Below are 22,822 nucleotides of genomic sequence, written 5' to 3' on the forward strand. Positions count from 1 at the left end.
GCTGCAGAATTCTGCTTCCCTTGGAAGAAGACTCAGCTTTGAATTTGGGGGTGGCTTCCAGGAGGAAAGTGCCAGCAGTATGTAGCTTTGAAACATGAGTCACCTGAATATTGGCTAGTGTTCCACCTCCTTCCTCCATTCCATAAGCCTGTGCTCTGCTGTCACAAGCACTTTATCAGGTGTGTGGCCTTGAGTGGAAGAACACAATCAAGTGGAGAGTGCTTGTTCTCTTTTTGGGTGGAGCCTGGAACACATTCAGTCTGAATTTGTGCATCTTCCTTTTCAGTTGTTCAGTGAATCGCAGTCTTAGGCTTGCTCACTGTCTCAGAGTGAGAATTGAAACTTATATGAAGATTTGTTAGGAAAGGCCTGTTGAATTCTTCTGGTGTTACTGTTCACCTGGCAGGAGTCATCTTGACGTGTTTATGCACTTTAGAAATTTGATTTGCATCTAATTTATCTTTTTACTAAATACAGTGTCTTGAATATGATTGTGTGCCCTGGCAGCAAGGTTTCTGTAATCACAAACTGAGAAAGAGCAAAAAGAAGCCTCCTTTGTAATTTGCCACTTTTTTTTTTAATTAAAAAAACTAACCCATAAATCCATCAATTTAACTGGAGTTAAATCTGTGAATTGGAATTGGAATTGGAATTGGAACATCTCACATTTGTTGCTTAGTTTCTCAAAAAAACTGAGTTTCACTTTAAGGCTCTCCTCTTCCATTCATGCCCTGTGAGTATTGAAGGTGATCTATATCTGAGCTAGCTTCCTTAAGTATTCCTCAAACTGGAGGCTGGAACCTGCCCATTTGATAGACGTGTTTTTTCCTTTTCTTCTCTGTTTCCAAATAGCTCAAAGCATTTGCTATTGCAGACCACAAATCCACATGGACTTGATTATTTTAAAGCTTAATTTGTGTCTTAAGTGTGTAAGGCCTAAATGTAGACTCTCCAATGTAAACATAAGTCTTACATGTAAGTGATTTACATTTGTAGGGCTCAGAACTGTTTGAGCGAATGATGGAAAGTTATCTGTGCTGCATCACTCACTTGTGTGAGTGTGAGAAATGATACTTACTTTCACAAACTTTAAAAGCTTTATTAAAACCTTATCAAAAATACAACAGAAGACTGAATTGCGAAAATATTACCACACCGGGAGCAGAGGATCTCTCCCACCATGTGCTCATCCACACAATGGAGGTTTCACCTTTTAACCTTTAGCCCCTCCTGAAGTTCCGTCCATGGACTCCTTCTTTGCTGTCCAGTGGTGGAGTTCACTTCCTCCAGTCTGGATTGGAGGTCAGGTGCTGCCATGGTAACAAGCTGACCATCCCAAATGTCCCAAACCCAGGCCACCCCCTGATAATCACACAAGGGGAGGTAAAACATAACTATAAATCTATAAAACTTCTCTTAACGTATAGACATGATATTTGCCTTTTAATCGTGAGAGTCAACCATCGCATTACTCATCTATTCCAGCATTGGCTCTTGTAGAGATTTCATGTCACAAATTAAGAAGTCAGGCTTGTATTCTATTGTTTTCTTACTCCCTACTGTCTTTTCTTGCCCTACATCTGCTTTTGATAAATTGTAGGTATAGGTATCTTAAGAAATTGGAAAGGGAGTATATGATTATAAATGAGGAATTTTTTCTTGTGGGAAAGCAGGTGTAGCAAATGATGGTTTAAGAGGTTATGAAAAAAATCTTACAGCTGGCTGGCACCAAGTAGGGATGCAGTTTGTGTTAGTCTTAGCTTACAATACATGGATTGCACTTTTAATGTATCCAGCTGTTTTCTAAACTGTTCAAAGGAAGGGAGAGTGTTTTGTGTCTTCTTAATCCCTCCCATCTCAGAAAGCTGGTGATGTAGGAATGGAGGTAGAACAGCAGCCTTGTGTGTCTCCACCTTCAGTCAGGGAGGATGCTCAAGAATTTAAATGTCTGCTTTGCTTTCCGGTCTTTCCCAGGCAGCAGCATGGAACTGGCCTGATGTTGGACAATTGCAGGGCAGCTCTCAGGGCCCCAAGCAACAGCAGTAAATCTGTCAGTCATCATGTTCCAGTTGCTCTGCTTCTGGCTGACAATGGCTGTGAGCTGGTGCCGACACTGAGTGACAACACTGTTGGCTAAACTATCCCTTTAAAAAGGCTGGAGTTTCTGCTGTAACTGGCTTGGCTTTCCCAATTGCTGGAGGAAATTTGGTAGCAGGCCAGTGGCCTCTTCAAGTCCTCAATTAGCTTTTAAAGTGCTATGGAAGTGCTATTTTTAATAAAGTACTTAAAAGACTGAAGTCTTGGGCAGCGTAGGAAGAATCCCAGGTTGGCTGATGGCATGTAGGTGATGTAATCAGTTGGCTTACTGTTGACAGTTATTAAACCAAGCAGGATTGTGCTCAAAGCACAGCTTGTGCTGACTAAGCTGTAGCACTGGACCAGCATTTAGCCTAGAAATGGAAACAAGATGTGGTCAGTTAGGGTTGAAGTTTCTCTCTGTTTATGCTGTATACGTTTTAATCCAGATTTATGGCCTCAGCTTGCTGATCTCCATTGTGCAATCATAATTGCTTCCACCTAAGTCTGCTTGTGCTGAAGTGATACACAAAATTTCCATGTTGCTATTCTTAATAGCTTAGTTTGTATTCCCCTTGTTGGATGACCAAAGATTTCCACGTGGAGGCTTTTTTTTTTGACTGAGAAAAAAAATTCTGTTGATGGTTGCTGCTTTTGTGACATGAAGTCCCTAAAATTTTAATCTTGTAAGATTTAACTTTGGATGTGGTCATGTTACCATTTTAAAGTTCTTAGAACAACAGTAGATGTACTGGAATGGAGTCAACCAATATCAGTAATTTTTCTGTCTTGCAGTGTAAATGGCCCTATTTGGCATCAAGGCAGCAAAGTTTAACTGTGCCAGGAATGAGTGGATGATGCTTAGCTTAAAAAGAAATAAATTTCTTATTAAAACCAGATTTTATTGCTGAATTATTTTGTATAGCAGTTTTTATATGTCAGAAATGTATATTTAGATACTGATTCACCCAACTGAACAAGTATTTGACTATATGTATTGTTTTGAGAAGTCAGTCTCTGTAGATGTTTGTTCCTTATCCTTTGAGCATGCATAGGAGAACTTAGTTACCACGCAACTGGTAGGTTGTTAATGAGTGTTGATCAATTCACTGTGAGGAACTCACAAGGCAATTGACCTTTCTAATAATTTCTCCATTATGTAAGTACTCTTTCAACGAGTAGAACACACTCCTGGAGGTTTTGCTGCCTAAATGGAGTGTTGTGAAAACTTGTAAGACTGTCTCATAATCACCTAATGGACTAAATCAAGAATGTTCTTCAGTGTTAAACTACATAAAGAGGAAGAGGAAATGTCATTCAGTTATTACTCTTACTCTGGGTAGGGCTTTCTTATATGTAGAAGGAAAACACTCCAGACTTTTGGAAAGAGACAGGTTGGAAAGTGTGGAAGTAGATGACATGACAGCAGAGCTCTGAGTGATGTTCAGGATGGTCCGCACCCCTTGGCTTTGACTTGTGTTAACCACATGTTCCATAGCCCGCAGCCTAGGGATGCATTCACAGAGGTGGGAGGTGTAAGAAGTAATTCCCAGTAGGATCAGGGTTTCCAGGAGGTCTCAGTTCTTCATTACGTGTGTTTAGACCCAACCCTTGGGTGATCCAGGACTGTTGGTCTGAACAGTCTCAGCCCCCTCCCACCCCCTCAGCAGCCAGCAGAGCAGTGTTTCTTCATATGGGATGGCCCCTACCAGCCTGCAGCTGCTAGTGCTATGAGCAGTTTGAGAAACTCAAGAGAAACCAAAGAAATTACTTAGACTTTTGCTTTAAATTATGCTCTTATGGTGTTTAGGAGAAGCAACAGTGTGAAGGAACTAAAGGCATCTGGTGACTTAAGTGTATTCATTTAGAACTGTAAATGTAGTTCTAAATCACAAGGCCTTGTCTATTAATATTACTAGCACTGTTTGTTTCCATGTACAACTCTTCTTTTTCTAATAAATACAATAATTTCTACTCTGTGTCAATTTTAAGAAAGATGTTAATGACTCTTAGACTTGTTTTTGCTATCTTTCTCCTCTGCCTGTTTTTTTTTTTTCAATAAATATGGCAAATAATTGGTTTTCTCTTTTCACCCTGAGGCCAGGGCTAACAATCTGTAACACATCATCATAATCTTTTAATGTTTTCAAACGTGATTTAATTAAGAAATGGTTTTGCTACAGAAGGACCCTAGCATAGTAGGAGATGCTGAAGAATGTTTCATGTTCTTGACTGAGTAGCTGTGTGTTAGCTAAAGATACTTGTACTTTTTCTAAAGCTGGCCTCTGTTAACAGTGCTTGTGTGTATCTATTTTCACATTAATGGTGATTTAGCTTAAGTGAGGTGCCTGTAATTACCTGCTCTCTCACCTGCAGCCTGGTCAGTATCTGTTGAATTGAAAAATTGAAGAGGAGATTTTGATACTTGATTGAATTTAAAGACTTGGCAGTTTTCTTCATAAACTATGCAGGTTATCACAGAATGGTTTGGGGTTGTGGGACCTTAAAGCTCATCCAGTTCCAGCACCTTGCACTAGACCAGGTTGCTCCAAGCCCTGTCCAACCTGGCCTTGAGCACTTCCAAGGATGGGGCAGCGTCAGCTTCTCTGGGCAACCTGTGCCAGGGCCTCATCACTCTCACAGGGAGCAATTTCTGCCAAATGTCCCGTCTAACCCTGCTTTCCTTATGCTTCCTATTTGGTATTTTGAAATGGAAGCTGACAGTCTGAGTTTGCATTTGCATTGCTGGTTTTGAGGTGCTTGCATGTGTGGGAAACCTTTATCACAGCTGTAACCTTTTCCTTGCAGGCTCCACAGAGCTCAGTGTGCAATTAAACAGACTCAGGTAACTGTTCAGAAAATAGGAAGGGAGATTGAAGAAAAGCTGAGATGTACATCTACAAGGAATGAACTGGTATGTTTGATTTATTGAAACCTTATTTTATGGGCTTGCTGAAGCATCTGACTGATGTTTTTTAACACTTGAACTTGGAATCTTTCTTTACACCTGCCATTTTAAATGGGAACTCATCTGGGAGCTATGTAATATCATCAATTTTACTTGTGTGAGTTGCTCAGATGGATTGATAAATCTATTATCCAATTTTTACCTTTATTTTGTACAATCATGCTATCAAAGCATAAACATTGCACAGAAGAGTCTTTCAGGAAAAACAAACTTCTAATGATTTATATGAAACTTGACAGGAACCTGTGGTGGATTTAGAGTGAGGTGAATCTATTGGCTGTATCTTCTTGCACCCTGACTCCCTTTGGATGAACAGAGTTCATGCAAATGCTGTCATTCAAGTGACATATTCATTTTAAACAGAAATTGTACTAGATCTTACAATGGCTTTTGACATTTGGTTTTGCCTGCTCTCCTCCCCTTCCCTCCCCAGAGAAGTTTGTTGACATTAGTTTCTGCTTTCTGCCCAGGAAAACTGATCTTGGTTCAAAGATGAGTTGACAGAACAGGAGTGGTTTGTGGTGCCTTCATTATGTTGGTACTCAGTGGTATGTGTTTAGTGCCTTGTAAAGGACACATTTGCAGCGTGAAGTTAATTTATTGCTGTAAAGCAGATTCTGAGTTGAGAGTACTCAGCTAAGTTCCAAAAGTGTCAGACTGGTTCAAGGATTTGACAAAATGGGAAAAATGGGAGATTGTTTACACTCTTTAATTACAGGGGTTACATTGTAGATGAAGAGGTGAAGAAGTCACCTTCCATATGGGACAATTTAAAATCTCTTGTGAGTCATTCCAGCCCAAGTATGGTATCTTGACTGTTTACCATTACCTTTTCAGTTATGGATATGCTTGTTCCTCCTTGCAAAGGCTTTAAATTTTTAGATATCTGAGAGCAAAACTATATCATACAGTACTAGTGTGTTTTTATTTGGATGGACCCTTAAAGCTTATCCAGTTCCAAACCCCTGCCATAGGCAGGCATACCTTCCATTAGACTAGGCTGTTCCAAGCCCTGTCCAACCCGACCTTGAACACTTAGAGGCATGGGGCAGCCACAGTTTCTGTGGACAACCTGTGCTAGGGCCTCCTCACCCTCACAGCCAAGAATTTCGTTCCCAGCATCCCATCTAACGCTACTCTTGGGCAGTGGGAGGCCATTTCCCCTTGTCCTGTGATTTCAGGCCCTTGTCCAAACTCCCTCTCCAGCTCTCTTGGACAACTGGGGCTCTAAGGTCTCCCTGGAGCCTTTTCTGTTCTCCAGGCTGAACACTCTCTCAGCTTTTTCTTTGTATCCTCTTATTCTCATCATCCTGAAGCTGGGAATTGAATCCAATAGTGCAGCTTGAATATCTCCAGCCTTTTTTCAGCTCTTGCTTTCACTTTGTATAGACTTCTTACTGCTCACCTTCCCTCTTGCTGGTGAGCCCTGTGCCAGGGACTGAATGCTCATCCTGCTGCTAGTCCTGTGCTGTCTGTTTTTATGTCCTGGTGAAGCACTCTTCTTAATTTTTGATCTGGGCTCAAGAGAGATGCATCCCACAGGAGGATCAAGCACTGTGACACACAGCTACATTGCTTTCCTTCCAAAGCAGCAAAATTATTAGTCTTTGGGAATCTGTTGCCTGTGGTAATCTTTGAACTCCATTCTTAGGCAGGTGCTAGTCTTGTCCTGTTTTTTCATTCTCTCCTACTACCTTTTTATGGAACTGCTTCTGTGCAGAGAAACTTTTTTTTTTTAAATCTGTATTTCTTCCCATAGAAAAAGGAGAGTGAATGTTTACAGTTGAAGATCCTGGTGCTGCGTAATGAGCTGGAGCGACAGAAGAAGGCCCTTGGTCAAGAAGTAGCCTTGTTGCATAAGCAAAAAAGTACTTTGCTTGACAGAGGTGAGTGTTGAAACCTTAGCCTAGTTTATGACCAGAATGAAAGTGCTGGTTTCTTTTCTATTTTCATTGTCTGACTGTAATGTGCTGCTTGTGTTTTTTCTTTATCTGAAATTTGCAGCCAGGTCTAATTTCTTCTCTCTCTGTTATACTGAGTTTTAGACAACAGTTTCTGGTATCTTGTCTCTAAATAACTTCTTACTATGACACCTCTCCAAAGCAATCTTAAATCTGTGTTTAATTGACATTTTTCGAGAACATCAGAAGAACTGCAGTATAGTACAGTAAACATTACCATCATAAAGTGACTTCATGTCACGAGGGAAGTTGCTGTACCTGTGATTTGGATTCAGTTTTAAGTATTAGAAGACAAAAATCCCTCTTAATATGTAAGTGACATATGAAATACTCATCTTGGTATCATCCTTTACCAGGCAAGTCTCCTATAGAGAAATGCTGTATCATTGTCTCTTTGGAGCTCACCAAGATCAAACTATACACATACTTGATTTTGTTGCAGGATTTTTTTTTAATACTTAGCTGAGTCTAAAGTAACTAGTTACTACTAAAAAGGATGGTTTTTACCATGTACTTTATTCTGTCTATGCAAGTGTTGTTTTTACCATGTACTTTATTCTGTCTATGCAAGTATTGAGAGTCCATAATTGGATTACTGCACTGTGTGGTTGTGAGAGGAATAGATATTAAAGGAAGATGAAATCTGATGGGTTGTGTTTGGGTGGTGAATGGTGTGTAGTGCATGAAGACAGGTGTTCCTCCTGTGCTGTCTGACATTCTCTAGTTTGGGAGCATAATATGGAAAATGGAAGGGTAATAATAAATGGAGGATTATTGCCAACATTTTGTCAGTATCTACTTTTAAAACTTTGGATAACTGAGAAAATATTTATACTATTTTTTTCCTGATTCCTCCTGTTGCTTAGAAAATGCATTTGGGACTGAATACCAGAAACTTGAAGAGCATAATGAATCTCTATATGAATCGAGAAAGGAATGCACTGCTAAGAGGTAAAAGGACCTATGTTTGTTCTGCAACTGGAAAAAAAAGATAAGCTTGAGAGCAAGCCATTGAAAATGGGATTTCTGGCACCAAATTCTTCCTCATGTTGCTCTAAAACTTCTGTTAAGATATCCCTGCTACATTTTGTAGATCTGTAAAGTGATTACCAGTGGCAAGTCTAGAAGAGAAGAAAACTAATGGTTGGTTGTATGTGTAGACTCTGATAGGAATTTCAGGTGTGTTTTAGTGTAACACAGCTTTGTAATACCTGATTCTTGTAGTCAAAATATGTCTATAGTGCGTGGTATGCCTGAAAACAGAAATTAGCTTTGTGTGCTGTAATTTTTTTGGGTGAATTTACCTAACTTTTTGGAGGATAGGAGGTAATAATTGGAAAGCTGCAGAAGGGATATGACAACTTGATACCTTTATTTGGAGCTTTTGAAGAAAATAATAGTTTTGGAATCTCTTTCCCCAAAGAGAACAGTTTTTGAAGATAAATGCCCAGCAGACTATTCGATGCAAGCAGCTGCTGTCGGAGCTATCCTACATCTACCCTATTGATTTGGTATGTTTTCAACATCCTGACAATCTGCTCAATGTGAAATGTAGTTCCTATTTATTACACTGCAAACAAGTATTATACTTTACTTGTGACAGAATCTGCTCTTTGCTCAGTCTGTTTATTTCAGCTTTTTCTTACATTTGGTCTTTCGATTACAAACTTTACAGGGAGGGAACTTAAGCCAGCATCTCTTACACAGTGTCCTCTGTGAAAACAGAATAGGTATCATTTAATGGATGTGTTCCATTTTGTGTACAATTGCATAAAGTAACCCTGTGACAGCAGGCTAGCTGAGTGCACAGAAACATGTTAAAATGTTGAGATTAAAAATATTCTATATAATGAATTAATATAAAGTTCTTCACTCTTTAAAAAAGTTGTATTTATTTTCCGAACTGTGTGAGATATGGATTAAAATACTGTGTCAGTCACTCTAAGTTTAGTTGAATATTTAGGTTTTTTATTTTTATTTTATTGTTTGTTAGCCTTGTTATCGTGTTTTATGTAGGTTTTGATGTTCTGGATGTTATTGTTTCATGCTCACTTTCCACTCTTGATGTTAAATTTACAGAACAACCAAAAGGATTACTTTGTTTGTGGAGTCAAGCTTCCTAATTCTGAAGACTTTCAAGGTAGCTGCATATTCTTAATGTAGTTGTTACAGTTAACACTGGTTCTAAACTTTGTAAAATTAAGAAAACTGATAGCAATAGCTTGGGGTCCAAATTTTTGACCAGAAAGATATAGACTAGAAAAAAAACAGACTAATTATTTGTTGGTACTTTCTAGCTAAAGCAAAGGAGGTTCCTTTTGACTCTTTGTAAAAAGTACCTCTGTGTTCTGAGACTGCATATTGAAACACTGGAACACGTTACCCAGAGAGGCAATATTCCATTCTGAGGGATGCTCATAACCCAGCTGGACACAGTCCTGGGGACAACCTGCTCTGAGCCAGGGGTAAAGTGCCTTCCAGACTCAGTGATTCTGGAAAATATTGGTGTCTGACCTAGAATTCCATTGGGGCTACTTTTAGTCCATAAATCTCGGTGGGGCAACAGTCATGAATCCCCATTTGGTTTGCTGTAGTTGCTGGTGAACCTGCCAAATAAATACTTTGCAAAAAAAGCCTTTGAACATCTCTGACAAGTGACCTTCTACTTCAACTGCCAACCCTCATCCTGTTCCAGAAACAAATATATCACATGCCTACCTGTATAACAGTTGTACAGGTAACTGCATGCATTCATCTACAAATGTTTGACATGAACTGGAAATCCATTAAAATTTCCTTGAGGATTTCTTGCCCCCAGTACCTGTTCACTCTGGTTTCTTGAGCAAAAACCTCCATCAATTGTCTGACTCTTTAAAGCCACCCCATAGTAATTAACTTGTACCAATAATATGTATATTGGATGCTGGAATATTGGAGGAATAATCTTTAAAACAAACTAATTTGTCAGTAGGACAAAAATCAGTCTATTGCTTTGATTCCCTGATTGCACTAAATGTGGTAATGAACTCAGTTTGCTAACTCCTGGGAAATGAGTGGTGTGGCATCTTCTGGTCCATTTTCACTTTCCTGGTATTAATTCATTGCAAAAGATTTACTAATTCTTTATCCAAGTCTTTAGAAGAATTGTATTGTGAGGAAGAAGTACTAAGCATTCAATTTAGTGAAATAGGCAGTTAAATTTGAAACCCATCTGTCTGGCATGGATCTTATCTCTGACTCAGTAGACACTATCTTTTAAAAAACTAGGCGTCAAAAAAAATCCCTAGAAAACCAGTTTTGCTGCAAATTTTGAACCTTTTCTACAAAATCCATTTTGACGGGGTGTAACTTAAATACCTACATCATGACAGGCTCTGATAGAGCTCAGTATGGTAATGAAGGTCCTCTGTTCAGCTGGTTTCATGGAGACATCAGAAGGGATGACTGTTGTGCTGTCTGTATCCCTTAAAAAGAATTAAAAATAGAGAAAAGAGAAAGGAAAAGCCTTTATATGGCTAAAAGATGTAGTTTCAATTGCAAGATCTATGTGTATTCCTAGCAGGTGAAGCTTTAAGGTTACATTTTAACTGCCAAATTGAAAATGATGCTTTAAAACAATGGGTTAATCTAAGTTTTCCCAGCTATTGGCGGAGAACAGAGTTCATAGCTTGGGGTCAGTGTCTCTCCAGCTGATGATCTCACTTGTGAACAAAGTAGAGGAGGAGTACAGCTGTCTCCTGATCCCACTCGCACATGTCAACTCCATCTAGAGAAACGCAGAAATCTTAATACTTGAGTTTTGTCTGTGAATTTTGTTTCACTTTTCCCATCTCTTCTTCACCTTCCCCCATCCTGGCAGTGTAGCTTTGAAAGTAAAATTTTCAGGAGAATGAGCCATCCCCAGTTTTCTGTGCCTCATCACAAGAGGCAAACACAACACAGTGAAGTGCAAACACTTGTGAAGCTCTCCCAAATGACACCAGGTCTCCTTCTGTCTTCTGTCTTCTCCTTCTGACTTCTGAGAGCTACAGTAATTGTTGTTCTGAGCGATATTGATGAATATTGTATTGAGCAATAAAGGTGAATATTAGGATTCAGTGGATACAATTAATAATAGAATCTTTTTGTCATTGACAGCAAAAGATGATGGAAGCATTGCTGTTGCCCTGGGCTATACTGCTCACCTAATTTCCATGATCTCCTTCTTCTTACAAGTGCCACTCAGGTATCCTATAATTCACAAGGGCTCCCGGTCTACAATCAAAGACAATATAAATGACAAGCTGACGGATAAAGAGCGAGAGTGAGTATATTGTAAATACACTGATGTGCTGTCTTCAACAAATCAACACCAAAAAAGCCCACCTTAAACAGTTTGGGGCAGTCTGAGGTGATAAGGAATTTGAAGTTACTTGTTATTGCTTTCAGTACCTGTGGAATAGTCGTTGAGTTTCTCTTGTTGGAATTTTGGGATACAATAGAGTAACTCAGCTTTGTTATTCTAGGTCTGTTGGCACATATATGGCTTTGATTTGGCATCCAGTAATGCTAGAAAAACCTAAATAGAGTTTCTTAGTGTTTCATGAGTTTTGGTTTCTATTTGGAAAACTTGCCTTTTATGTTTTGCTACTGGCTATGGGAATAAACTGCAGATAGCAAGTGTAGTTTCACTGGGGAGCTGCTGCCAGTGCCCTATTAGTGGTTGATAAATAGGAGAAAACAAATTGCTTTGTTTTAACACTGAGTTTTTTAAGCAATTGAAAAAGCACAGTAACCTGCCACGTACTATAAATCAACTGAATATTCAATGTAGAGCTTTTCATTTGTTCTGTAATAATTGTCTTTGAACATGTAGTCACACTGTTACTGTTCTCCTTCTAGGAAACTGTCTTGCTGTCTTTAAATTCACTCTCTGAATGTCTTCTCCTGTGTTTTGGAGCTTTGTTTATTTTCTCACTGTCTTGGCACCTGTGTGCTCTAACATGAAATTAGTGGCAATTACTGGTTAAGGTTCACTTTGTAACCTAAAACCACTGAACTGCCAGGAATGCAACACTGACCATTTGTGGGAGGCCAACTGCTCTGTTCAGATTCTGGGCACTGGCAAAGTTTGCCCAGAGGCTTTATGGACTACCCATCCCTGGAAGTTTTCAAGGCCAGGTTGGATGGGGCTTGGAGCAACCTGGTCTAGCTGAAGGTGTCCCTGCCCTGGCAGGTGGTTGGAATGAGATGAGCTTGAAGTCTCTTACAACTCAGGAATTCTGTGACCCTGTATGTGTGTATGGATGGCTGCACTCAGGCTTGCGGCATCAATAACTTCATTTTTCCACAAAAGTTTGAAAAGGGAGCAAAGGAAATGAACTTGTGGGAAGTAGCTGACTATTGACAGGAAGCTGTGGAAAAACAAATTCTTCTCTTTGGAAATATGCAGTTAAAGTATTAGAAGATTTTAACACTATTTCCTCATAGTCTAAATAAAATGGAAGGGTTTTCTTGTGCCTAGTTGACAGAATTTAGATGCTTGAAAGTGTCTGATTTCTCTTTGAAGGTTAGTGACTTTTGGCAGGACAGGCAAAGTAATTTGCCTTAAGATTTAAACTTGTCTTCCTGTTGTGACACCATGAACACAACTATATAATTATGTCTTGCAAAGTAATTTTGATACCATTTTCATAATTTGTCCAAACACACTTCTGGGTATCTTAATAGAACATTGACCTGTTTTGCTTCAGTGTAGTTCTTGAAGCAGATGACCATACTCCTTCCTGTACATCACTTTGAGAAAGGTTGCAAACTAGAACATTTGTATCTTGAAAATAATTTTCTGAGTAGTAGAGGTCCTTGTGTGTGGATGTGTAAAGATTAATTCAGTTTCCTGTTCTCTCATACAGATTAGAAGGTTTAGTCCTTCATGCTGCAGCCTTCCAAACTCTTGTGATTTAGTACTTGATTTCACAACAGATTTCTGAAAAGGAGAGATTTTATCTAAGTAAATGAATCCCTGTTGGGCTATTTACCTGTGTTGTGCAAGATTTTTTCAGAATTAGCTCCTTCTGGAGATCTTCTCTTCCCAGCTATTGGAGAAACAATCCTCCAATAAAAACCATCTCCAAGGTTTTATGTCAAATATCTTAAATTGCAGTTTTCTTTCTAAACTAATAGATCATGTTTCTCCCTTGCTCCTAATTGTGTTGTGCACAGCAGTTAACATACATTATTAGATTTTTTTCAGTTACCTGTCCTTTAGCAGCTTTTCAAACTCCAACATCAATTGTTGAATAATTGCAGTGATGTAATCCCTATATTTGATCTTTACTATAACACATAGTGCCCTCCTTATTGACTGGCTTATACGTACATACTTGGCTTTTATTTTTTTTTCATTGCAGGGTGTTGGAGGTTTGGATTTTTCCTTTTTTTTTTTCCCCTTTCTCAGGAAATTTTTCTCCCGTTTGTTGCCTAAGAAATGGGAACAACAGATACTTAAGAGAGACAAAAGATGTGGCCAGGGCTGGGGACGGGGCACAGTTTGCTTCTGTCTCTAAGCTGGGAGGTTTTCTCTTGGAAAATGCAGGGATACTGAGAGGATTGGCTGGGAATTAGGGGCTGGGCTCAGCTCTCATTCTCTCTCTCAAGAGCAGGCTTGTGCTGCCGGCTGTGACTGTAGCTGCACTGAAGGGGAAGGTGCTCAACGGCCAAGGGAAGGCTGTGGTTGTGTTTCTGTTTTTAGTTTGTTGTTGCTGCTGCTGTTGTTGTTTGTTTGTCTTGTTATACATATATATATACACACAAGTAAAGCCCTGTTTTTCCTTTTCCCATGTCTTTGCCTGAAAACCCTGTAATTTCAAAGTTACAGTAATTTGGAGGGAAGGGGTTCATGTTTTCCATCCCAGGAAGGTTCCCACCTTCCTTGGCAGGCACTTGTCCTTTAAGCCAAGACACATGGTTTCTCTGAGATCCTTATTAGGAGTTTTTAGAAATTGTTTGCTGGGGGAAATAGCTGAGGTTTCGCTCAAGGTCAAATTCATAAGTACAGGTGTTTGTTTTTAAAGTCATACTGTATGAAGATGTTACTACACTTTCAAGTTTCTTTACTGACTTTTCTAAGCCCTCCTGTTGAGCTGGTTAAATATTTTGAGAGCTTTCAGAATGTAAGTAACTTCTGGGAAATGCTTCATCTGCTTCAGATTGGTTTACTTGCATGATCCAGGTCACTTCTATGAGGACCTCGAGAATTTACAATTTTTTTCTGTTACCGTAACTGTTACATTGGGACTTTAAAGTAGGAGGTTATGGTGAGAGCTTAGCTCTTGTCTGGCCATAGTATTGAAATTAGAATGAAGTACAGAGTGACTACCAGTAGCATATAGTATATGGTCAGCCTTGTAATTGTACAGATGTTAGTGTTTGTAATCTGCTTAATAACTGTTCCTCTCTTGTATTCCAAAACCTGATTTTGGTACTACCAAAAAGCTCTAAGTTTTCTCCTATGATGTCTACTTTTATGACTTTTTGAATTACCATGTTAAGGCAAGAATCTGATTTTGACAAAATTTCTCATTAACTCACTTCTTCAGTGGTCCCTTTCAGCATCTCCAGAGTACATGCAATATGTAGGAAGAAAGATTTCTCAGTAGTTCTGGAGTCTGAAGGATTTCAAAGCAATGAGTGCACTTTGAGTCAGTTTACAGAGGACACCATGTTTGGCTAGAGTGTTGACCGGCTGGAGGGGGCAGGAAAACTCTGCAGAAGGATCTGGACAGGCTGCATTGATAGGACAAGGCCAGTTGTATGAGGTTCAACAAGGCCAAGGGTTGTATCCTACCCCTGTGTCACCACAACCCCACGTAACGCTGCAGGTTTGGGGCAAAGTGGCTGGAAAGCTGGGAAGGGCCCTGGGGGTGCTGATCAGCCGTGGCTGAACATGAGCCCAGGCGTGCCCAGGTGATCAGGAGGCCAGTGGCAGCTGGCCTGTACCAGTAATGATATGGCACAGAGCCAGGGCAGTGACTGTCCCCCTGTGCTGGGCACTGGTGAGGCACTGCCAATCCTCCCTGTCTCTCAGCAAGACAGCAAGAGGAGCTGGAGCATGCCCAGAGATGGGGATGGACTTGGGGAAGGGTCTGGAGCACCAGGAGAGACTGAAAAAGTTGGCAGAGCTCAGGCTGGAGAAGAGGAGGCTCGGGGGGGACCTTTTCACTTTCTACAACTCCACAGGAGGGTGGAGCCACGTGGTGGGGTTTTTGTTACCAGGTAACAAGTGACAGGATGAGAGGAAGTAGCCTCAAATTGTGCCAGAGAAGTTTTAGGTTGGATATTCGGAAACATTTCTACCCTGAAAATGTTGCCCAGCCCTGGTCCAGTCTGGTACAGTGGTGGAGTCAACATCTCTGGAGGGATTTAAAAACCATGTGGATGTGGCACTTGAAACATGGGTTAGTGTTAGCCTTGGCAGTGCTGGGTGAGTGCTTGGATTAGGGATGTTCTTAAAATCCTAAGAACTTTAATGATTCTGAGATTCTATGGATAGGTAACTCCCAAATTAAAGCTACTTAGACAGCAGCATGTTCCTGTCTCCAATGATGAACAAGTTTGCTTGCAGAATAAATCACATAAATTCCTTGGCAGTGTTCTGATGGAACTGAAACCTAACACTTCATCACATGCTCAACAACAGAGTGAGAATGCTAAGATGAAACTATTTCTGATATGTTCTGAGACTGTGTTTCTCAAGCCCTGTATTTAATGCTTCTGTTAGTCTGCTCCCAGATTTTTAATAAAGAATGACTCCCATCTTAGGGCAAAATAAGGATTGTTGTGGCTGGAGTGAGACATAGATTGTGACATTCCCTGTGCTGGTGTTGCTGCTCATGTTACAGTATTTTTGAGTATAAACAGCTTGAAAATATATACATTCCTCTAAGAGGAAAAATACTGTTCTTTAAGTTTAATCACCTTTCTGGTTTGCTTTGTATATCTGGACAAGTGAAATGCACATTCAGATGAATTATTTATGTTGAATTTTTGAGCTATCACTCCTACTGTGTCTCTTAAAGATTTTCAAGAGCTCTTACTTCCCTGCTAGGTAACTTGGAACTGGAAATTATTTCAAGAAATAGTTTTACTAACATTATTTCTCTGTAGTAATAGTACAGAGAAATCAAATAGTACACACAATCTGATGGATGCTACACCTTCTTCCCAACAAAATGTGTTAAGGGAGGACTAGTAGGAGCAGTAGGAAGAAAGTTGCCGCTTCAATGTCATACTTCAGGTTGGGGGAAAAATGAAGAGGTAGAAAATGGCATCAATGTGTAAAAAGGTTTTACATTTAAAAGGTAGCAAGAACATTGTCATTTGCAAGCATAGCTGCTGGAGCATTTAAAGATATTGCAGAGTTGTCTGATCTCCAGAAAGGGCTTTTTTTTTTTTTTTTTGTCGTATGTTTAAATATTGAACTTGTTGGTAACCATTGTTATAAAGGCGAAAAATATATATAAAATTTAAAGATAAATAAACAGGACCCAGAGTGTAATGGAAGAAACATGATCTAGTCTGGTGTATTTTTGCAGGAATATTTGGCATTAGTTGATCTGAGATACAGTAAACAACTGTAAAGGTTTCTTTGGTATTTTGTAATTTACAGAAAGACTTTTTTTCCTTTCACTGTGCGTGACAAACACAGACAGCAAAGGTCAAAGGATTCAAACAACTACCATGCACGTCTTGGGCATGTACCTTGAGGCATCTGACATCTTTGCAGTTGCTTTATGACTTTGATGTACCTCAGGTACCAAAAGATGTATGAAATGGTGTAAGGGGAAGTGAAATTAAGGATGCTACCATGGGTTACTTGTCCTGTCTAAATTCCTTTTGTTGTCATTAAAGTAGGAAACATCTGTCTATTGTAATACTGGGCCCTCATAGAAAACAGGATCAAAATACAGCAAAATAATAATATAGCTAGAAGGGATAGGTTTGTTCCTGAAGTAATTTCCTGGAAACTATTTTTCTGAGTTGGAGTTACACCTCAAATTTGTCTTTTTATGCAGCTCACCTTGATCATTATTGAAAACCTCAAGCAAGCCAGAAGATTGCAGTGATTAGTCAGTTTTTGTCTTGATGTTTGATTTCTCTAGGTGCTGATACTTTGAAGGCCAGTTTGAATTCATTGCTGTAGCCCTTGTGGGAAGGGCGAATGTATAAATAAAAAAAACCAGGTCACCCTCCACTGGGATGGTGCCGACTTGTTGCAACTGGAGAGTGCATAAATCATGAATCAGAGGTGCCCTTCTTGGGGCTTCAGAGTGGTTCTGGACTCCTTAAGGATGCAAAGCATTGAGTAAGTTTATCTTAGTTGATGTGCAAGGTCTGCAGCACCTTTGCATGTGGAGAATGTTGATGTATCTCCACAGATTGTTGAGTGAATCTTGAACTCAAACCCCAGCAGACTGGATTAATCCAGTTTGGGGTGCTTTTCATTAGTTTATGAAACCAAATTTCAGAGAAGATTAAGTAAATCAGGCAGGACATATTTTGAATCTGCACATAGTCAAGCAATTATTTTGGTGTATTGGTGTTGTATTTTAGATCTACTCATTTGCACTGCTCAGAAAAACTGGTATGTTGTGTGTGGTGCACACAGTGTTAAATCATGGAAAGTGAGTTACTGACAGCAGAAGTTCTGATGTAAAAATTTTATTTTCAGGATAAAATATGAATAAAGCAAACATATGTGATTCCTTGCCAGTTCTGCTCCAAAAATGCTTCCAAATTATCTTTCTTGATGTATTATCTTTAATTTCTTTGAAGTGTGGTTAGCTGGACTTGCAAGTAAGTGGACATAAGTGTTGCTGAACTGGCCTATAGATAATTTTGGAGCATTTGCAATCCACTTGTTGAATGAGCATAATCTGTAAGTGATCCTCCTTATTGTGGCCTTACTCCAGTTCAGAAGAATGGGAAAATAAGGATTTCAGCTGCAGTAGACTTAGTACAACACCACTGAAGTTGTTATTGCTTTGTGCCTGGTAACAGATAAGTCACTTGCAAACAAAGCAGTCTGAAAAATCAGAACACAAGCATGTGAAGAATAACTTTTCACTGACGTTAAGATTTTCCAACTCAATTGACACGTCTTTAATCATATGTGGTACTTCAGCTGAGGTAATGAAATGGCAGCTTTGGGAAGAAATCTTGGCAAACTTAGATGGAAGGAGATGGTTGCTTGAGAAATCTAATAGCTATCAAAGAAAAGTTGATTCTTTGGGGCAGATTGAGTGTGTGTTAAGGGTTCAACTGTATTGCTCAAAGAATGCTTTTTGCCATGAACTTATCTTGAACTGTATTTTTACATTCTACAATTCTTGAGGATATTTACCTAGAATCCTGGCTTATTTGATTCTTGATTAGCAAAACAATACTTTTGCCTTCATTGAGTCAGCTGATATTGCTGTGTATAGATAAAGAATTAGATCAGGTGTTTAATGAATTTAGATAATGTTAACACTGTTTCTGGGAACTAGAAGTTTCAACATGCTCCTGGCTAGTCCGAGAAAGCAGATTTTGTTTACTGCAGTATATGAGACCACTGACCCCTGACATGTGAGACCAGCTGAGAAATGTTTCTGTGAAGACATACTAGTCTTAATTTACTCCCATTGGAACACTATACTCCTGTTGAGATTTTTTTTTTTCCAAAACATTACTTCATTTTTTAAAATAAGCAGGGACTTGACCTGTATAGAGTGTCTTCTAGTTAAAAATGATTCTTCAGTGGTAGTGAGATTTAAAGTTCTGATAGCAAGGTTGTCTGCTCTCTCCTTACAGATGGTCCATGTATTGTGAAATTCATCATGGCTTGTATGGTGCAAGCCTTGAATCCAAGCTGAAATATGTCACGGAAATGCCCAGTTAACAAAAAGCCATCAGTGTCACTGGCTCCATAGATTCTTTGCTGTGATTTTGAGGTGTTTGAAATCATTTGCATTTGCTGAAGCGATAGAATGATACCCTCTTGTACAAAGTGGTGACTGTCTTGTCAGGAGCTGCCTGACTTCCATAACTTGGATCTTCACTTTTATTTTCTTTCCACAGTCTGCACATACTGAAGCTATTGTGCATTCCCCAAGAGCAAGGTCACAGCGGTTACACTTAGCACAGAAAGATGCTTCTGCTTTTGATTATCATCATCTGAACAGTTCAGAAATGCATTTTGAAAATACATTTCATAAAGTTAAACTAATGTTTTATTTCCCCAATAAACTAATTCTTTATTTATTGTATAAAGCTTGAATGGGGATATGATTTTTCCTCATGGCAGTCTGTATTTTTGTCATCAAATTTGTTTTACAAGTGTAGCTTTTTCTGTTAAGTAGGAACTCAAATCCATGTAGTAATCCAGTCTGAATTTGCTTGAGATTTGTAACACATATTTATGTCTTAATCTGTAATTACAAGCAAAATACATGCTTGTAATCCTTTCTTCTGTCTTTTCATTTAATTTTGGATCTTCTGCAGGAAATCTGTGCAGTCTCTGCTCTGAAGCTGGTAGAGTTGTGGTGCGGCTTATCTGAGAAGGAGAGCGGTTTTAAAGGTGTGCAGCCAAAGCTTCTTGTGCCTTGATCTTTAGGTGGAGTGCTAAGATGGTAGGAATGCTGGATATTCTGGTGCTTGTGGCTCTTGAGCAGTTTATTTGTCCTGGTATTTGATTTGAAGTGTCTTGAGAAATTGTGATTTCAAGTGAGCTGTCTGGACAGTGGTGGTCCTTCTGACTTAAAAGGCTTTCAGGGTTTAATTTCTTCTGGTTCAGAGAAGCCCCAGGACTTTTAAATCACACAAGCTTCCTCCTCTGAATAGGACATTCCATTACAGTGAGCAAACAAGGTGTGGTTAGGTTGGAGGGAAAACACTAGCTCTTTCCTCCCCTGCCTGCCCCCCTTGCAGACCCCAAAAGGGGGCGAAGCTGAAATAACTCAAACTTCAGTAAATATTTAAACCTTTTCTTCTACATTCCTCATACTTCAGACATATCAAACAAGAATTTGTGGCTTTCTCATGCCGTTATCTTACCTGAATTGTGCTATTTAGTCCTATCCTCATGTAGAGTGTCCTATCCATGGTCTAAAGATTAAAACTCATTTTTTTCTTAACTGACCCATTTTTAGTAGCGTGATGTGAGACACAGTTGTTCCCCCAGATTTAGTAGATGCTCTGCTATGACACGAGTGACTTACAGTCACAGAAATGACATCAGTTCTTTATCTGTCTGGTAATGAATAACTGGGTTTCAGCTGCATTCTGCCAAGTCTGTGCTGCAGCCACCTCTGCACTCATTCTGCTTACTGTCCTTGAAAATGAGAAGTGAAAGAAAAAGCCAGGTTATGTTCATTCTCTGATAAATTTGACACCATTGGGCAGGAAGTATCAAAGATAGTGTAAATACAGTCACGTGAAAGTGCAGTGGTGTCAGCTTCATTTAATCTCTGGATTAAGATTCCAGTCTGCACTTAACTACTGGGTAATGTCTTGATGTCAGAATGGACAGCAGTGATGACTGGTGTTCTCGTGATTTGGAATTGTGACCAGCACTCTTTATCTTCTAAGCTAATGACATGGACAGTGAGATGGAGTTTGCCAATGGCACCAAGCTGTGTGGTGCTAGAGGGAAGGGATGGCAGAGGGACCTGGACAGGCTGATGAGTTGGGCCTGTGCCAGCCTTGTGAAGTTCAACCAGGCCGAGTGCAAGGTGCTGCACTGGGATCGTAGCAATCCCAGGCGCAAGTTCAGGCTGGGTAGAGAATGGATTGAGAGCAGCTCTGAGGAGGACAGCTTGGGAAAATGGCTGGATGAGAAGCTGGACATACCCTGGCCATGTGTGCTGGCACCCAGAAGTGCCCGTGTGCTGAGCTGATCCCATGGCATGGGCAGCAGTGAAGGGGGAAATTCTGCTTCTCTGTCCTGCTCTGGTGAGACCCCCCCACCTGCAGAGCTGCCTCCAGCTCTGGGGTCCAACATCAGAAGGATGTAGAGCTGCTGGAATGAATCCAGAGGAGGCCACAGAGGTGCTCCAGGGGCTGGAGCCCATCTGCTCTGGAGGCAGCCTCAAAAACTGAAGGCTCCAAGGAGACCTGAGAGCTTTTTCCAGCGCATAAAGGGGCTCCAAGAGAGCTACAGAGGCATTTTAGGCAGAGGCCTTGAGTGATGGGACAAGGGAGGATGGCTTCCCACTGCCAGATGGCAGGGTTAGATGGAATATTGGGAAGAAATTCTTCCCTGTGAGGGTGGGGAGGCCCTGGAAGAGGTTGCCCAGAGAAGCAGTGGCTACCCCATCCCTGGAAATGTGCAGGGGCAGGTAGGACAGGGCTTGGAGAAACCTGGTCTAGTGGGAGGTGTCCCTGCCCATGGTAGGAGGTTGGAACAAGATGGGTTTTCAGGTCTCTTCCAACACAAACCATTTTGTGATAATTAAGTGTTCTTAAAACATAAGTGTCCTAATGTAGCTTATAAAGCTGCAGATATTACTGGTCCTTAAAGTTTTGAATCACTTGGAAAGTTAAGGCTATGTAACATAATTCCAAACTAGATTTGGAATTTTACTTGGATTTGCCAAATGAGATGTAATATGATATTTAAATTGTGCCAGACTTCGGCCTGTGCAAGACAGTTGGATGTGATGTGTAAAAACCATTATTTTGCTAACTTCTTCCCTTAAGAGCTTTCTGAAGTACAGATTAAACTTTGAGACTTTAATATAATTTGGGATATGGCAGAGGTATGAACTGAAGAGAGAGTAAAAGATCTAAAACATATGGTGTATTACCAAAGTAGAAGCAGGTGAAAGCAGTTAAAAATGAAGCAATTTCATAAGCTTTAAAAATAGTTTCTGTTAAAGGCAGGTGGTTATAGACAATAAAAGTGGGCCATCAGTATATTGGTACATATGTGATATTTCTGGATGCAGAATTCATAAATCACAGAGCACAACAGTAAATTTATTTGGACTTGAATTCATAAGAGATGCTTGAGGTCTGAAATAAATGTATGGAATAAGGATTCTTTCAACTTTTCCTAACATTTACCGTCTGCCTGAGCCAGGAATCCTGTAGTGATTTACTTTAGTGTTCATCAAGCACCAAAGTGACTATTTAAAACAGCTGAAGATGAGCTAAAGATATGAAATTAAATGAGATCTTGATGGCTGATGAGAACTTGTTGAGGGACAATGAAGAGTTTTTAGTGATTAGAGTAGAACACTTAGCACAATTTATTTGAGTTGTAAGAGTGGTGTAATGCTTAAAACACCACAAGTAGTCTAATCATTGTTGTAGCTTTGAAACAGGCCTCTGATTTTTCAGAGTAATATCTGTGGGTAGCTTTAAAAGATCTCTTTTTCTGTAGTCAGTTTTCTGGTTTTTAAATACATCAGTATTAGTGAGCAGTTTTGATTGAAGACATTATATTAGCAAATTGTTGCCATTATGTTAGCAAATTGTTGCCTATCCTCCTACCAAAGCCAGGGGTTTTAAAAGTCAGTAAGAGAAGGGTTGCAACTCTTTCTTTTGTTAAGAACTCAATAATACTCCTCATAAGGAAAAAAAAACCCACCAGAATAGATTATGGATATGAACTGCAGGCATCACACCTCAAACTCTAAATATGAAAATGAAAAATCCTTGCCAAGAGGTTTTTTCTCTGTCTGCACCTGAAATTTCTTGGTTTTACTTTCAGCAGCATGTGAGCACAGTCTTCATTACATCTTAAATCATGGAAAAGACTTAAATTAACAATGGAAGGTGACTTAAACAGCCTTCCTAC

The 22,822-nt window shown here is 39.7% G+C and overlaps 1 protein-coding gene across 1 annotated transcript in view; it reads left to right on the top strand.

Annotated features, from left to right (window-relative positions):
• Positions 1 to 22,822, top strand: part of UVRAG (UV radiation resistance associated) — an 87,194-nt gene that overhangs the window by 28,032 nt on the left and 36,340 nt on the right. The window contains exons 7-12 of the mRNA XM_031060976.1: positions 4,885 to 4,990; positions 6,804 to 6,930; positions 7,872 to 7,956; positions 8,429 to 8,516; positions 9,085 to 9,145; positions 11,143 to 11,308. Of these exons, the coding sequence (XP_030916836.1) occupies positions 4,885 to 4,990; positions 6,804 to 6,930; positions 7,872 to 7,956; positions 8,429 to 8,516; positions 9,085 to 9,145; positions 11,143 to 11,308 (633 nt within the window). The remainder of the gene's footprint in view (positions 1 to 4,884; positions 4,991 to 6,803; positions 6,931 to 7,871; positions 7,957 to 8,428; positions 8,517 to 9,084; positions 9,146 to 11,142; positions 11,309 to 22,822) is intronic.

The sequence above is a fragment of the Geospiza fortis genome, unplaced genomic scaffold (genome assembly GCF_000277835.1).
Source record: "Geospiza fortis unplaced genomic scaffold, GeoFor_1.0 scaffold154, whole genome shotgun sequence".
Taxonomy (NCBI): domain Eukaryota; kingdom Metazoa; phylum Chordata; class Aves; order Passeriformes; family Thraupidae; genus Geospiza; species Geospiza fortis.